At 39.0% G+C, this 18288-nt stretch overlaps 1 protein-coding gene across 3 annotated transcripts in view; it reads left to right on the forward strand.

Annotated features, from left to right (window-relative positions):
- The first annotated feature begins 5482 nt into the window (after positions 1 to 5482).
- PKM (pyruvate kinase M1/2) overlaps positions 5483 to 18288 on the forward strand; it is a 34296-nt gene continuing 21490 nt past the window's right edge. The window contains exons 1-2 of one of the 3 annotated variants that reach the window (XM_074233044.1): positions 5483 to 5602; positions 15411 to 15509. Coding sequence is in view for 2 of the 3 variants with exons in the window: in XM_074233043.1 (XP_074089144.1) it covers positions 8683 to 8735; positions 15411 to 15509 (152 nt within the window). In the remaining variant the exon portion in view is untranslated. Of the gene's footprint in view, positions 5603 to 8572; positions 8736 to 15410; positions 15510 to 18288 lie in introns of those variants that run through there. The other 2 variants (XM_074233043.1, XM_074233042.1) reach the window with 2 other exon arrangements.

The following is an 18288-nucleotide window of genomic DNA, read 5'->3' on the forward strand; positions in this document are numbered from 1 at the left end:
CCCCAACAGACTGAAACTCCCCAGAGTCCTTTACTGCTTGCTTGTCTTTTGATGTCAGGGATTCTTACTCTTTAGAAATCTGAAGTCTATGGACTCTTTCTCAGAATAATATTTTTAAAATTCATAATAGAAAGAAATGCTAGATTTCAGTTAAAGGTTAGTGAAAATAAAAGTGGATGTATTTTTCCCATCCAAGTTTACTCATCCCTTAAAATCAATCCACTTAACTAAGGATGAAGACCCCCTGTTGTGGGTGGTAATTTATCATCTCAGCAGCAGACATCAGCAGTAGGAGCCTATTGAAATAGTTTGGTGGAGAGAAGGGGGGGGGATTAGAATATCAACTTTTTGATTCCCCTTTTCCCCTTTCCAATACCATTACTCAGAAATAAAACTATGCTTTAGACTCTGGTGCTGATAGAAGACAATAACATATAATGCAACGTAATAGACAATTCAACAATCATTTGTTTATGCAAAAATTCTGTTCCTAAAAAGAAAAATTTCAAAGGAGACAGTCTATACTATTGTCTGGAGTCTAGAATCTCTCAGCTTATGGTTTGTCAAGTCCTAGATGTTGGACCAGGAAGATATACTCCATCTTAATTTGTAAAGCAGTAAAGAATGCTCTTCAGAAATATATATGAATTATGGTTCATGAATGGAGATGATGTGCATGATCTAACTCACAAGTTGCTTGGAGGAACAGGCACCAGTAACCTTGCTGGCTATAGAGAATCTGAAATAGATTGGCTTTGTTTGAAATATTATTTTTGTTTTGAAGTCATCTACCTTTGGCATAAAGTAGGTGATAAAAAGTAGCAGAATGAATAAAAGACTGGATTAGAAATCAGGAAAAGCAGTGGGGTTGGGAGCCAGTTCCAGTTACTGGGGTCTCTTGCTATAAAACTCCCCACCTCCCATATATAAACAATGGACAATGATCCTACTGGACACTATAAATCCATATAAACATTGGAAACCATGTTGTATTTCCTATACTCCCTTACCTGATAACAGGGCTGTCTGTGGGAGTCTAGGAAGACTGAATCAAGTCTTTCTGGGTTTAGTTTCCTTATATAATCTCTGGCATGGTTTGGGATTAGGGGAAATTGTAGACAGAAAGTCCAATAGTAAATGTTCTATTGTCTTTTCCTGTTATTGATTCTATAAAAGAGAATAAAATACTATATATAGCTTTTTAAATCTCATTTCTGAAGTTACCTAACATTTTAAGATTCAATTCATCTGTAAAATAGGGAAAATAAAATCTAAAGAACCTATTTCATAAGGTTGTTGTGAAACTCAAATGAGATAATGGATATAATGTGTTTTGTCAACTTTAAAGAAATATATCAATGCTATTTTTTTGAATTAACAAGTGCTTCTCTCTTGCCCACCTTGCCTCCCAATTGAACAAAAAAAGACAAAGAAAACTCTTGTGACAAATATGCATAATCAAGCAAAACAAATGCTTACATGGACCATCAAAAAGAACTGACTTCAAAGAAGCTCTTTTCCCAACAAACCATTCAAAATGGGATCAAGGAAAAAGAAGGGAAGCAACATTGATGTGGAATCAGGGAAAGTCCTCATGATTGATTTTTCATTCCCTAGGCTTCTTTTTACTAACTTTTAACTAAGGTCATGCCTTAAAACTTACATTGAAATCTAGAAGTGGATGCCAGCTTTGTAATTCATATGGAAGGAATGAATTTGTTAAATTGTTGACAGGAAGGGAAAATCTCAAAAGATCTTTTAGTCCACTAATCTTTCTCATGCCTTTGGTCAAGATAGCAACTAAACTATCCTCAGGTGAAAATTGGTTGTTCTTTTCTTCTAACACCTTACTCAGATAAAATATATTAAGATTGAAGTTTTTAACCTGTAATTCATGGACCCCCAAGGGGTCTGCAACTGTAACTGAAATTTAGGATTCCTTCAATTGTATGTTATTACTGTTTACAATTATTCTGAGGTAGGATCCATAGGTTTCATCAAATTAACAAAAGGGTACAAGAGAACAGAAAATTAGAAATTCTGTATTAAATAGGGCTTCTTACCTAAACTACTCAGATGTTTAATTCTCTCTGAATAATATCTAAGGGTAGTTTTAGGAACTTAAAAGGATTTTTAAAAGGAAGTCAGAGGGAAAAAAATGTCACTCAATTAGAACAGGAAATTACTTTTCTGGGATATCCTCCTACTCTAAACTGCTCACTTTCTTACTCCCAGTTTATCTGGGCTAACAGGAACCTGAAGTGATTTAGTCAGGACACTGTTAATCAGCAATACACAGGCTGTTGTTACCTCTGGTGCCTGATACTCAAATCTTAACTGATAAGTTTGGGGTTTAAGTCAAATTGAGGCCAGAATGTGTTATAAGAAAGCATAGTTCAAAGATCTTAGGACTGGGAGAGGATGATTGTTATTCTCTCATTTTACAAGTGAAAAAATGAAGGTCCAGAAAGTGATAAATGATTTGTCCATTGTTGCAGATTTGATCCTTAGCAGAGCTGGGCATAGGATCTGTTGATTAGTAGAAAAATTGGGCCTAGAACCTAGGTCTCCTAATTTGAATTTAGATTCCTTTCCTTGAAGCCTAGGGAGCTCAGATGCAATCTCAAAGCACTATTGAAAGTTAGGCTAACTCCGTGAACCATTGTTCCCAGGCCTGCTTGTCAATCAGCTATGGGGGAGGAGTCACCCGGTCTGCAGTTTGTATTACCAGCTGCTTCTCACATACCAAGTCTCAACCCTCTCCCTTTCTAACCTGTTGGTGCGTGAAGAAAATCACTAATAAGGAATCTGGGAGGAACTGAGACTCAATGACCCTTTTGCTGAACTGGACTAAACATGATTGTCTTTTATCTCATGATAAAAATTATCAATAAAAGCTGGCTCTTTATTGAATCTTTTGCTGATCTCCAGTGACCAGCCCAAAACATACTTTTAATTCATTCCTTTTAATTCTCTTGGTCCTGAGTTTTGCCTTCTAAATCAGGGCAAAATCAAGAACAAAGAATTTCCCTTTCAACTCTAGCTTTATGACCCTGGTCAAAGCACTTTAACCTTTGTTTGCCTCAGTTTCCTCATCTGAAAAGAGGGATTAATAAAAACAACTACTTGGCCAGGTTGTTGTAAGGATCAAATAAGATAATCATTGTAAAATATCTACCATAATGCCTGACATAGGTAAAGTTATGTAAAAGTTAGATATTGCTATTGTTATATTTGTTAATTTTTCACTTTCTTTCAAACTTGAAATGTAGTAGTTCTGCTTGTGATCCAAAGTTTTAGCTATTGAACAGCTGATTGCTGCCTTCATTAAATACTATCAAATACATTAATATACCATTAAATTATATTAAATACTATTAATACATTAAAATAGGTAGAGTCTACTGGAGAAAGGGTATGTACTATAGTTGGGTGAATTCCTTTTTTCAGGGCTGATTGTTTTCTTCCTCTGATGGATTAAAAATCCATGGTAAGGAAAGCAGTTAACTTCTGTACACTGAGAATCCATAATAGTAATAGAATATTCGTGCTCGAAGGAATCTGAGGTTAGGAACAGAATTCTCAGCATCACCATGTAATAGTATTAATAATAGCTACACATTGTATCACTTTCGGTTTTGCAGAGTGCTTTACATAAACTATTTTCATTCAATCATTCCTTAGCTTCAGCTTTCACTTTTGTAGTTTGATTGTTACCAACTCCTTCTGTACCATCTGTGGCCTGGGATGAAGGGTAAGTAAAAAAGGAAGAACAGGAACAATGGAAATAGCAGATCAAAGTTTGAAGTCCATGCTGTTACTTCGGTCCTATCCAAGTCATTTATAACCACTCTGAATCTGTATCTTCATCTGTAAAATACTTACCCTATAATAGGGTTTTAAGGTCCTTGAAAGGTGCTATAAATCTTGTCAGTCGTTTTTCTTCTTGTCCTTCTAATAGATTTTTCTGCTTCCTGCACGCCTGGATCTCAGATCTCAGTCTGCCTCTGAGCCTACCTTTTCCAAACCTCCCAGCCATGTGAATTCCTCCGTATAGAAACAATGGATTTTTCTTTGATATTCTTCCTTCCAAAGCTTTATGCAAAGTCCTGCAATCTAGGCTGGAACAGCTGGAATTCTTAAGCTGGATGGGGTCTATGCATGAATCTCGTGGGGGTATGTGAAGTTGGATGGGGAAAATAGTAAAACATTTTCTCACTAACCTCTAACTGAAATGCAGCATTTCCTCGAACTATTTAAAAATAAAAAGGCCTTCATAGGCTTCACCAAATTTTAAAGGGATCCATGACACAAAACAGATCCTGCTATTAGGACAAAGGTACGATTCTGTGAGATGGGGACAAAGCAGATTCTCCCTGCCCCCCCCTCCCCCGCGCTCCCCTCCCCACCACACCAGCAGAATCCTCTTCATTTGCAACCTCCACTTCCATACAGATTGGCACCGCCTACCACCCCCTCCCTATAGCAAAGAATGGTTATCCTCAAGGTTCTAGGGTCGAAATCTTTTATCTCGTCGTAGATGTCTACTCTTGTTGCCTTTATAGGGAAGGGATCAAATAAGGACCGAGATTACTTGAGGTTGTCCCAAATGTAAGAATATCAGTTATCAACTCTGGGCTTCAAGTTTCCTTCTGATATCTGAGAGGGAGCCATCGGTGTCATATTTAGTAATCCCCCCAAATCCACCCGCTGGAGCTCAGTCCATGTCCATACAAAGAGTCCCACGTGGCTCTCAGATCCCCATCCATCTGCCTGCTTAGTCATGGCCCACCCCACCTTCCCCCAGCGCAGGGCCTACGCATTGGAAAGGGGGGGGATTCTTGCTTTGAAATGTGGGAAAAATGATAGCGAAGGGGGACTGTGGATTGGGGCACAAATCAGAGTCCCAGATTTAAAAGGGGGAGGGGGTGTGAGATGTAAAACTGGGGCCTTTATGAACCCCCCAGTGGGGAGGGAATGAGCCGCTCGGGCCATGATCGTTGCAGGGGGCGATGTGGCGATGCCAGGCTGTAAAACTTTTGGAAGAAAAGACGTTTTAAAGTAGTTTGCATTGGCAGGACTAAAAGTAAAGGCCCTCCCCTCCCCTTTCCCCATGGAGCCCGGGCTGAAATCCGGTGTAACTCCGGACGGTCTGCGGGCAGAGGGCAGTGCCGCACAGGGCGGGCAGAGGGCAGTGCCGCACAGGGCTGGCCGACAGCCGGTTCCGCAACCCACGGGCCTCCCATTGGTTGTCGTGGCCATGACCGTCATCACATCTGCAACATGTCCTTCCGCCAGAAAATGAAATCCCCGAGGAAAGAGCGGCTCCTGCTCGCCCTCCCCGCAGCCCGCCCGGTCCAGCGGCGGAACGTGTACCTAAGGAGGTGGCGGAGGGGCGGGCGGGCAGGGGCGGGGCCCGGGGCGCGGGGCGGGGCGGGGCCTGCGCAGGGATCCGAGGGGTGCTGCGACAGTGGGATCACCTTGAGACTGCAGCCTCGGGAGGCGGCAGAGCAGCGCAGCCCGCTCCGGCCCGCACCCCGCCGCCCGCTCCGGCCCGCACCCCGCGCCGCGCCCAGCTTGCTGACTGCGCCCGCCCGGCCAGGTGAGGCCCCTCGTGCCGCCTCTGTCCCCACCTGCCCTACAGGTGATGCCGACCTCGGAGAAGCGTGAGATTGGGGGGCCCACGCTCCCTCCCCACATTTGCAGTCTCGCCGCCCCGTCTCCGAGGCTTCCCTCCCGGGCCCAGCACCGCCACCCGGCCGGCCTCCATCCCCCGCATCCGTGCTCCCCCCACGCCCCGCTTTTCCTCCTGCATCTCCTCCTCACCGCGGCCCTCCCGCCCCTTTGTCTCCTTTTGCATCCTCTTCCCTGCTCCTGCCGTGGGTCCTTTGCCCCTCTTCCCCCCCCCCTCCCCTCCCCCATCTCATCCCCACACCAGCCCCCCATCCCCCTTCCAGTTCTCCTGGTTTGTGCTCTTTTACCCCCCGGTTCTCTTCCCCTCCGCATTATTTTCCCCTCTCAGTTCCCTTGGTGGATGCTCGTTCCCCTCCCTCTTGTGTTATCTCTCCTAACTCTTGGGACACACTTTTCCCTTTCTCATCCCACTCCCAGCCACCTCTTTGGGTTCCAGCTTTTCCCATTCTTCCCCCCTCCCAGTTCTCTAAATGCATGCTCTTCCCCTCCCCCTCCTTTTATCCCCGTCCCAACTCTCTTTCCCCTCCCCCATTCCTTCCCCCTCCTCATTCCTTCTCTCTTGCAGCTCTCTGGGTGCATATTCTTCCCCTCCCCCATTCCACCTCCTCCCAGCTCTCTTAACACGTGCTCTTCCCCTCCCCCCTTCATCCCCATCTCTGCACTTTTGGTGCATGCTCATCCCTCCCCCCTACCCTTGGATCCCATTCCGCCACTCCTAATATGTATCTTTCCCCCTTTTCCCTTTCATCCTTATCTCTGAGGAATTCTTTCCACTTTAGCTTTTACTTTGGTCCCCACCCTTGGCCCTCTCCTCTCCGGTTTTTGGGTACTTTATTTGGGAAGAGGTCTCCTTCGAAGGTTGACCTTCAGGCCCTGACATATCTGGAGTTGGTTAATTGAGCCCTCTGTGGTCTTCACATGGGAGCATCTCCTTCTCCACCTTTGCTTTGTAGCTGATTCACCCAGAGACTCCCAACAAATGCCCACTACAATCCTCCCCTGGCATTCAAACAAGACAGAGATGGGGAATTTTCCCTTTTCCCATGCTTGGGTTTTGACAAACATAAAATAGGAAATAGTTTTGGAACCCTCTAAATTTGTGATTCACTAAATGGAAGCTTCTTTCTCTCTCCAGCTCTACCCCTGTGCTCCTCTTAACATCTATAAAAGAAGGCATCTTGTTCTGATGAAAGCTAAAGTTTGGGATGTGAGGGGAAAGGACAATTGCCCCTGATAATTGCAGGCAATATAATAGGAAATAGGGTATAATTACATAATCTTTCTGGTAGTCAAGAGAAGGGAAGATGGGTGGTTTCTTAAAGAAGGGTTTTTTTTTTCTTTAAAAGTTCATAATTTCCTGTTTTGTTCAGCCTTGATCTCTGTGGGGAGAAAGTACTGAATGTAAGTCTGGGCTTTATTTACCCAGCTTGAAATATGAAAATAAGAGCAGCCCTAGGATGCAAAAAATGCTAGCTTCCCCTGAAGTTAGACAATAGGGCTTTTACACAGTGCTTAAGTAAGAGTTGACTGGACCAGACTTCTCCATCTCTCTGTGACCCCCTTGCACGTAGCTTCTGGTAATTCAGTGACTGCCTACTGCTGACGAACAGCCTTCGGAACTGTTACTCATATATTATGCATCACTCTTCCACCACATGATGCAGAAGGTTACATCTCATAGGTTTGGAAGGAGACTACAAAATTTCATTTCTGTTCCAGACAAATTTATTTGCAGTTTTCCACACATTCTCTTTACTTTACCCTGCCTTCTTTGTATATTGAATGTGATCATTTGGGGGTGGGAGTAACAGCAGATGATGCATATATCCACTGGATGACTATTCCTGTTGCCAGAGAGCAATACAGTGGGTCAGAGAAATTAAATGCCATTAGTTTATTTTACTTTTGCACTAAAAAAATTCAGGTATGGCTACATGCTGTGATTCCTCATGGTATAAGATTTTCACCATAGTACTAATTAATGAACATCAACCACCATGTGTCTCTAAGCATGTTGCAGAAAATTAAATTTAATGTTGCTCAGAATTGAAGCTTCCCAATTTTTCATTAACTGATGAAGAAGAGTTCCAAGGAAATCTGTTTTATCTTCTATGATTTAGGTCAGAAACTCACACTTGAACACTACTGAGATTGTAAACTCCTTATTGGGTACACACTTCTTTCCTTCAGATATTTTTTGGTTTGTTTAATAAATGCTTAATGAATATGAGTTTCTGTGAAATAAAGATATTTTTGTTTTCTCTTGATTAACTAATATCTCTTGGAAACCCCATGGAAGCTCAGAAGGAAAGATATTCTCCTGAGGTATGTTTTGTTGACATGGCAGTTAATAATATTGGAAAATATGCAAATTCCATTGGGACAGGAACTAGAGTCCTGGCATTTGTTAGATTTGAGCAGAACTTTAATCAAGATTTGTTCTCTTTTTAAGATTAAATTGTCATAACTATAGCTTCACTTAGGCTGACAAGTGAATTTTACTTCTCTCCCCATCCCACCTATTTACTAATTCCGTGTGTATTTTTCTATGGTGTGGTAAATTATTATTTTATATTGTTTATTTTATAATGTTCATTTTTCTACTACAGTAACATGGGAACTCCTTGAGGTTCTGAGCAAGTCTTCTCAGTAAAGCATCTGATTAGATATATACTAAGTAAAAGTTTGAATTGATTGCATATTAGTCTTGATTTTCAGATAAGATTTGTCTGTTTCCATATATTCAGCTTCTCCCTATAGATAAAATAAGTTTGCCCCCTACAGCTAAAATTAGAGTAGAGGTGTCCTAGACCCTTCTGGCATCCAAGGGTGTGTCTTGTGTCTGTTCCCTAGGGCACAGAAGAGGGTGGGTCTAATGACTCCCTGCTTCCCTGTTGGTTGCAAAGGTTTTGTGATGAAACAGTTACTTCAGAGAAAAGTGAACAGTTTAAAATGTTCATAGTAATTTAACCAGGATTAGTATTTAAGATGTCTCACCCATTCAGGATAACAGCTTTTGAGAACACATTCTTTTTCTTTAGGTGAGTGAGGAAATTTGTGTGGCCCTGGCACATTTAAAAGCTTCCCCCCATTTCTGTTTCAGAGAAACTTCTTGAAGCAAAATGGCCATCCTAATTAAGTTCAACTTTTATTCTTGGTTACAAATTTCTTTTTATATAGTAAAGTCAGTAATAAGAGCATTTTGCCCTTGCTAGTTAAAATGGGGAGGGTAGTTATTAGCTCAATTTCTTGTTAAGACTTGAGGGTTTTCAAAGAACTTAACCATATGAAGTAAGCACCACAAATATCCTCATTTTACAGAGAAATCGAGACTTAGGTCATAATCTAATTTCTACTAGGTAAAGTATCTAGGTTTCAGCATCCTATTTTTTTTCATGAATTTGAAATCTAGAAATGATTACAGGAACCTCATGTAGTATCTTAGTTCTTTGAAACAAAGGGACTTTTATATTTAGCAAGAGGAGATGGAATTGTGGGGATGTTGCCTAAATTATGGTATTTAGATGATTACACAGTTCTAGTTCATACTTCAATTAATGCATTAAAGAGGGATAATTTGGTTGACTTAGGAGTTTAACATAACTGTTAAAATAGTTGTCCTTTAATTCATATTATGACTTTAAATGTTTTAAGATAATGAATCTATACGTATTTAGTACCTTGAATTGGTTTGCCTACTCAGGAGCTGTTTGCATTAGTGTCCATGGAGAGAGCCATTAATTTAACATTTCTTAACAAGAAAATGAGGAAGCAGATAAGCTTAAATCTGGGCGGGGGGAGAAATGCTTATGCAAAGTTTGACTTGAAACACTCTGCTTCAATGTTAATTTTTATTTTAATCTCTTAAAAGAAAATCAGGGCATATTTGACTTAACTGAAGAGTTAGATGAACATGGCAGAAGAAAATGCGCATTTCACATTTCTTTTTGGTTTCCTAAGCTCAAATCTAATATTTAGGGCATGAGATGGGAATGCTTCAACCTTTGTTTGAATTGCTTTATAAAAGATAATCAAGTCAGTCATTTAGGGATGACCTTGCAAGGTTTTTCTGGTCACAACACACAGCTTTGCTTGTATGTAGAGCTCTTAGATAGAAGGCCCCAGATATCATCTGTAATCTTTTTTTAAGGGCAAACAAATCCATTACAAAAAACTATTTTCTTTTGAATTTGTCTTTTCTCCTTTTCTAATGGGGGAATGGTCTTATTACAAGGAAATTCTGTATCATTGAGAATTCTGAGCAATTGATTTTTCTAAAAAAAAATTGATTTTAATATATTGTGAGGTACAGTTTCAGTGTCTTTCAAACTTGGATCCTGAAACCAGAGATTGCTCTATTTTGCCTCCCAATGGGGGGGAGGGGGCTAAGAAGCTTTGGAGGGTTATTTTTGGCAGCTGAACTGCAGTGTGGTGTGCAGAATGGCACGTAGGGAGACTGTAGTACCTACTAGTGGCCAGTTAAGACAGGAAGCTAAACAATCCAGGAAGAATTTAATGAGGGGAAAAAAAAGGGCAGTTGATCTGGAGAGGTTTTAAATGAATCACAAACCATTTGCTTGGTAGAACTAAGGTAGACTGTTTCAGAACCCAGTTAGTAAAGACAAAATTAGTGGGACTGGCTATGATAAAATTATGGAAACTATAGGAAAAAGTAAGTTACTTTATTGGATTAGGGGAGAGGTTTGTTTCATATGTACCGCTGGGGCAAGCCAAGTAGATTCAAGTCCTTGGGATACCATACTATCCCAAATCAGGATAAGATTTGCCTTCACCTTCAGGCATCTTTATAGAGATTTTGTTTATTTGAGGCCAGAGACCAAAACTAGGAGCAATGATGAAAATTACCAAAAGAGAAACTTAAACTTCATAATCAAGAAAATATCAGTTTGAATCTTTTAATGTCTGTGACAATCAAGCAAAGTAATAGACTTTGAGAATGTGAAGACAGAAACAGCCCTTGCCTTCTAGCATTAAATAATATACATGTTAGACTCTTTTGTGTTGAAGCTTGGGAGAGTGGGCCATTGATGGGGAGGGAAGAATTTTCCAGTCAGGATAACCTGTACAAAGGCAAGAGAGGTAGGTAGGAGTTGGAAAACAATGAACTGTGAAGAGCAAATAGGCAGTTTAGAATACAGTTTATATAAAAGGAGAAGTAATATGAAACATGTCCAGAAAGACAGGTTAGAACCATATTGTGAAAGGCCTGGGCAGGCAAAGGGCAAGGATAGATTAGGGGCCACCTCAAGAAGTAATAATGGTCTGAATTCCTTTAGCAGAAGTCTTCTAGTTTAGACTAGATGACTACATTTGTTTAAATGGTGGTTTGGGGGAGGAAAGGGAGGGGGCTAATGGAATGGATTAAGTCCTTTTCAACTCTGAATTCTGTCAATGTGACCCTTAAAAATTACTTGTAAAGGTCTCCTGGAAGGAATATCCATACCACCTACTGAAACAATCTTAATTGTTCTAAGTCAAATCATTTTCTTAGATCTCATTTTCTTCAAAGAAGGAATTATTCAGAAAGTTTAGGCTTCATTGCCACCTATGATATAAAGTTTCCTACTTTTTCTTCATTATTTAGTATAAAGCTTTATTTGTAAGAAATAAGGAAGAAGGGGGAAAAGGAGACCTGAAAAATAACTCAGATTTACCAGTAGCATAGGGTATAACTGACAAAAGGGATTTGAGTTAGGGAGCATATTGATTGGGGGCAGGGAGGGGGGGCATTCCTGCTGGAGGATTTCCCACTCTTTAGACTAGTCCCTGTGAAATAATTCTGGGGAAAAAAAACTTTTTGATTTTTAAATTAGTAAGAAAAATCTGTACTTAGATAAATGAGTTAAAATTCCCAATTTATCTTCCCTTGTTGAAGTTTCTGTCTGCCTGAAATCCACAGTAGATGCTTTCTATTGCTGAATACCTCCAGTTTCTGACAAATTCTGCCAGCATCCCATTAAGATAATAGGTCTAAAGATGGAAAAGTCTTTAGATGTCATCTAGTCCAACTTTCCCCTTTTACAAATATGGAAACTGAGGCCAAGGTCAGACAGGATATAAATTCCTTTGGACAAATGATTTAAAACTAAGTTCTGTAAGTTTATCTTTCCTGTTGGAAATTATTGTTTCCAGACCAATGCCAGTAATTGGCAAGTGATTTGCTTAATTCCTGCCAGAAAGAAAAGAGAATCATAGAATTTCCATCAGTAACATCTCCCTATTTTTTTCTACCCCTTATGGAGAGGATTTGAGACTTGTGAAATTGAGTGAGAATAAATAATTTCCCACTATATTTAGGTTTAAAACTTAGAGTGATGCAGATCTAAGGAGTAAAATGCTTAAATTTTAAATATTTTTTTCTCCAACTACATATAAGAACAATTTTTAGCATTCCTTTTCTTTAAAAATTTGAGTTACAGATTCTGTCCACTCCCTCCCCTAATGGTAAGCAAACTGAGATGTTATTATACATGTCAAACATTTCCATATTAGTCAAAATGCCTATACTTTTTTTTAGGTGGTTTTTTTTGCAAGGCAAATGGGGTTAAGTGGCTTGCCCAAGGCCACACAGCTAGGTAATTACTAAGTGTCTGAGACCGCATTTGAACCCAGGTACTCCTGACTCCAGGGCCGGTGCTTTATCCACTGTGCCACCTAGCCACCCCAGAAATGCCTATACTTTTAAAAACTCATTCCTGCCTGGTATATAAATATTAATTGTGTCTGAGAACAGGGCAAACAGTTTAGAGAATATATTAAAGTGAAGTGGTAAGTTAGCCTGTAGGGTGCAATGGAAAGAACACTGACCCAGAGAAAATGAACTTTTTGCAAAATCCCCCTTCTGAAGCTTAGTCCAAATAAAGATTTGGAAAGCTTCTTGGGTCTGTTTTCTTATCTGTATATCAAGGATTGCATGAGATGACTCTAAAATCTACATTTTCTGCAGATTTTAAGATTTAACTACTTTAAGATACTGCCTTATAGAAGATGTTTTCAGTAAAAATAAATTACAAATAATGTAGGATGGAGGAGAATGAGTCATGAGAAAGGAAAAAGTGGAAATGACAGTTGTGAACAAGATCAAAATGATATCTCTTACAGCCTGGTCTGAGTAATTTCTATAAAGTTTGGGGAGAGGAGAGAAGTATAAGCAGGGAAGAAAGTAGCAACTGATTTTATTGGTTCCTTAGGAACCAATAAAACCTTAGGAAATTTTGGAGGTTGTGCTCTTAAAAAGAGGAGTTTGCTTTTCTTTGGGCTTAGTAATGATTCTATATATCATATAGCAAATAAATATTCCTCGATTTTTTTTTTCTGAATTTTCTAAAGATTCAGAAGGAACCCTGCTCATTCTCCCGTCCCTTTGCTACTCCTTTTCTGAAGAGCTCTGAGCCTGGTTCTTGGAGAGAGTTTGGGGAAAATTAATTAATGGGCACTGATTAAAACTGCCCTGAAAGTACTTTTTTGTCATCCTGATTTAAAGTGATTGATAGGTTGTTGTGGATTAAAATGACAGAACTGAATATGATAGAAGCTGGCTCTAATGGAAAAAAATCTCATTTTTCATTAAGGTCTTCCCCATGGCTTTCAGGAAGATTCTGCTGCAGTGGCACAGGCTTGGGACTAGGGCATCAGTATCAGGAAAGATTCTTTGCCATTATAAATGGAGAAGTTGGATAACTACTAGTGGGAGGTGTATTTTGCATGTCTTTGCCTCTTGAGGAGGGTGCAATATTGAGTCAGAGTTGCCTGATAAACCATGTTGCATGTGCTGGTAGGAAGCTACTCTGAAGCCTGCTTAGTAATGATAGAGGGGAAGTGAGCTACAGAGGAAACTTCTAATATTGTCTAACTCTGGCTTCCCACAAAACTGGATGGAGGTGAGGAATGGAGGGAGAAAGGATATTGGTAGTGATTCTGTTAAAAAGACAAAAGGCGTGCAGCTAGGTGGTGTAGTGGATAAAGCACTGGCCTTGGAGTCAGGAGTACCTGGGTTCAAATCTGATCTTAGACACTTAATTAAATTGCCTAGCTGTGTGGCCTTGGGCAAGCCACTTAACCCTGTTTGCCTTGCAAAAACCTAAAAAAAAAACCCCACTAAAAAGACAAAAGGCTAGTTAATTACTAAAAAAGATATACCCCAGAGGAAGTCCTGTAGATATATCAAGTAATCCATTTTAGGAACAGACAAATCAGATTTTATTCTGCTAGTATATAAAGTTCTGCTATAATACATGGAATTTACTAAATATTGGGAGATTGGAAAAAACAAGAAACTTGACATACTCAGATAATTAGCTGTCTTTAATTTGCTAATTATTACCTCAATTTTACCATCAATTATAAATACTATGAGCATTTGGGAAAAGGGGAGCCCTTAGTAGCTTTATGGAATTTTAGTCAAGTCTGGAGAGTTTGAGGAAGATTTCATGAGACATAAGAATTGAGGCCCAAAATATTAATAGAATTTAGATAGATTATGGGAAGGGGAGAAGACATTCTAGGTACAGACATGAGCACAACAAAAACCTTTCAGGCATGGTCTAAAATAATAGTAAGGGAAATTTATAGGTTAGAATTGGAAAAGAGTAAAAAATAAAGTTGGATAAGTTGTCTGAAAATATGAGGTACCTTGAAGCTGAGATGACATGGGGAGAAGTGGAGAAAGCATCAGATGGGGGACTGGATGGAAGACCTGTATTCTACTTAAAATTCTGGCATTAACCTTTCCTTTATTTGGAAATTTATTCATTTCTAGGCCTCAGTCTCCTCAGCTGTCAAATGAGGTTGATGTAGACCTCTAAAGGTTCTTTTCACTGTGATGTTTTTTGATTCTATCACCATTAGGCTTGTGGATGAGTGAGAAAAGTGGCATATACTTTAGTGCTAAAAAAAAAAACTACTAGGTGAAGTTTTATCAGTCACTACGATGATCTGATTAATGAGATTTGTCTGGTCTTAATTTAGGAAATTCTTATAGTAGTAACCAGATGTGAAACCTTAAACTCTTTGGTTAATCACAAGTTTGAATTATAGAAGTTTGAATTATAGAAATACGCTATAGAAACCAAACCTTAAATTAAGAAAAGCATTTACTGAGGGTTCTTTTGTTTCCTTGTATGGAGATCAAGACCAAGAATATTTTTTCTTCCATCTTTCCCTTCCCCACAGCATAAGAATTTGGAAAAACTAAACATAAGTTGAGTTAAGGAGTAAGTTGAATTACTAGGAGGCTCTTTATTATTCTTATTATTTTATCTGGGGTCATCTCTGATGGGATCCTGTCAGTCTTTGATATTAAATATTAGATAAAATTAGATATAATAAACACTGGTAGCACAAATGGAATTTGTCCCTTATAAGGGAAAAAGAAACAGTCAATGGAAATGTCATAAAAAGGTTTTAAGCATAATGTTGGTAAACCTAGTTGAGTAAGTTGAAAGGATATATGTAACTCTTTGCCAGTTGCTATCACATGTTCCTGCTACAGCTGAAATAATTAGAAGGGATAGAGTTGAGAGGAGTAATAGGTAGCAGTGTGACAGGATACTTGGTGACAAGGTACAACCGGGTTTTTAATATCCTTGGGATAGTGGCATTTGCAGTCACCTCATTGGCAAGACAGTTTCCTCAAATTCTTAATATCTAATTTATCTCATTTCAGTAACTAAGCTATTGCTTCAATCCTTTTGCAGTACTTCAAGGCAAAGCACATCCTATTCTGCGGGGTATACTTTCCAGTCTGGGCCGTCGATTTTAAGTGAAACCAATAAGGAAAAATCTAAAGATCAAAGGTATCCAATTCTTTTCTTGCATATACACACAGCCAATACTACACAAAGGTGATTTTGGTATCCTATTAAGATGGAAGAATCTGTTTTAATAAGATTACAGCTCATTGCCCAGTGCAGGGCTTAGTCACCTCAAACCTAAGTGAGGAGAAAAATTGTAAGAATGAATTACTTAATCTCAAATGTTTGGCCCTGGTGATCAAATCATTCTTTTAGTGATCATGTCTCTGTACAACTGAAATCTCTGAACATACTAAGTATCTCTCTGAAGATAAGATATCAAGGTAGGCTGTTCATTGAATTACATTTCACAGTTGGAAGGAATGTCAATACCTGTTTACTTTAATTCATTCTAGAGAAAGTCAGCTTTACAACACAATGAGTGGTCATCTAGCCTTTACTTGAAGCCCTACAGATCTGGGGTAAAACAAAACATCAAGAAGATCCCCATTTCACTTTTGGATAGAACAAATTATTTTTTAATTGCAATTTTATTTTTCCAATTACATATCAATGAAAGTGGGTTTTTTTGTTTTTTTCATTTTGCAAGGTAATGGGGTTAAGTGGCTTGCCCAAGGCCACACACATCTAGGTAATTAAGTGTCTGAATCTAGATTTGAACTCAGGTACTCCTGACTCCAGGGCCGGTGCTCTATCCACTGTGCTACCTAGCTGCCCTGTGAAAGTTTTTGAGTCTACATTATAGCATTATTGTCTCCTTAACTTTTTTTTCTTTTCTCACAATTATAACTTGAGAAATTTTGGAATGTGCTCTTACTAGTTTCTCTCTTTCCCAAACCCTAATCTCATATCTGGAAAAAATTTTAGGTAAAGAAAAGCTAAGGGAGTTGCCTTCAAGTTTACACAGGTGGCAGGCATAGAGCATGTTTTCTGATTCTTAGATCAGAGCACTTCCTATAGTACTGGCTTGGCCTATATGGAGGTGATTTTTCACAGATTAGCTGATGTCATTACTGTAATCATGACACATTGATAATGTGAACATTTACCAAAGGCTTTCATTACAGCATCTCTGGGAAGAAAAGTACATAAAGGCTGAAAATTAGAAAGCACTTTAGTTTTATTTTTTGGAGTGGGTGGGAAGAATGTAGAAAGGAGAATAAAATGTTTTTATTTTTACTTTTTAATAGATATTCCTCAGCTATATTTATTGGGGTTCAGTTCTAGATCATAGCGCTTTATTGCTATGCTACAGGAGTTTTTTTGGTCTCCCACTGCTTATAAAAGTTTACATTATAGTCTTTTTTTTTTTTTTAAGGTTTTTGCAAGGCAAATGGGGTTAAGTGCCTTGCCCAAGGTCACACAGCTAGGTAATTATTAAGTGTCTGAGACCAGATTTGAACCCAGGTACTCCTGACTCCAGGGCCTGTGCTTTATCCACTACGACACCTAGCCGCCCCAACATTATAGTCTTTTTTGAAACATCAACATCAGTACTTTATTTTAATTTTATTTTTTGGTTTTTACAAGGCAATGGGGTTAAGTTACTTGCCCAAGGTCACACAGCTGGGTAATTTATTAAGTGCCTGAGGCCAGATTTGAACTCAGGTCCTCCTGACTCCAGGACTGGTGCTCTATCCACCTGCCCCTACATAATGATCTATTAAGTATGCAATTATATTACTCTAAAAAAATTATACCATGTGTCTCAGGGAATAGGGAGATCCCTGGGAAGGGAAGACAGACAGATGAGGGAAGGGCTGGTCAATGGGCCTATCAGCAGACACATTTATCCCTTAAATTGAAGGTCTTATTTAGGTATGAGGAGTTGAACTGATTTCAATCTTGATATAAGTGAAACCATGGAAGGGTGACACATACAAAGAGTCAAAGAAAAAGCTCATAGATTTAATGGGATTTATCATGCTCCTAGAAGGAGTGAGGAATATTTTTTCATTAGATATTGATAAATATTTGCAGCTAGTTATTAGTTGCTTCAGATAAAATTATAGAGTTCTACAGAAAAATTTGTCTCACCAAAACCAGGCAACATACTTGAACTCTTGGTAAGACAGGTAAGGATGGGCAGAATAATATTCTTAGGCACTAGACATAATGAGCTCTGAAGAATGAAAGAATTTAATAGTCAGGAAAAAATTTATTCCTGATGTACAGTCAGATCATTGAGTTAGGATAAACTTAGTAGATAATAATGATAAATATATGCTAAACAAATGAAACAACCTGGAATTAATTTAAACATAATTGAAAGAAAACTACTAAATGGGGAAGCTAGATGGCACAGTGGATAGAGTACTTGCCCTGGAGTCAGGAGGACTGGCCTTAGATGTTTAATACTTACTTAGCTGTGGGACCTTGGGCAAGTCTTTTAACCCCATTGCCTTGCAAAAACCAAAACAACAAAAAGAAAAATATGAAATAGATATAGTAGATCTAGTAGCTATAGCAGAGTATGGTAATTTTATCCAGAAGTTAGTCACATAAACAAATTGCTATAACAGAATCCAAAAAGTGCCTTGGTTAGCAATGAGACACTGGTTTACTTGCTAAAAGGAGAGAGTTATTCTACTATGCAAAACATTCTAGGGATATTCAGGGATGAAATTAGTAGAACTACATCCAAAAAAAATTTAGAAAAGATAAGAAGATTTTGTAAAATATTCTAGCAATTTTATCAAGAATAAAGTCCCAGCCTGGGGAGAGATCTTTAGGGGACATACAAGGTGGCACTGCAAAATCAAAAATGAGAAAAGCAACCAGATTTGGTCCAAATAAGTCATGTAGATGGCAGAGTGGATAT

The sequence above is a fragment of the Macrotis lagotis genome, chromosome 4 (assembly GCF_037893015.1).
Source record: "Macrotis lagotis isolate mMagLag1 chromosome 4, bilby.v1.9.chrom.fasta, whole genome shotgun sequence".
Lineage (NCBI taxonomy): Eukaryota > Metazoa > Chordata > Mammalia > Peramelemorphia > Peramelidae > Macrotis > Macrotis lagotis.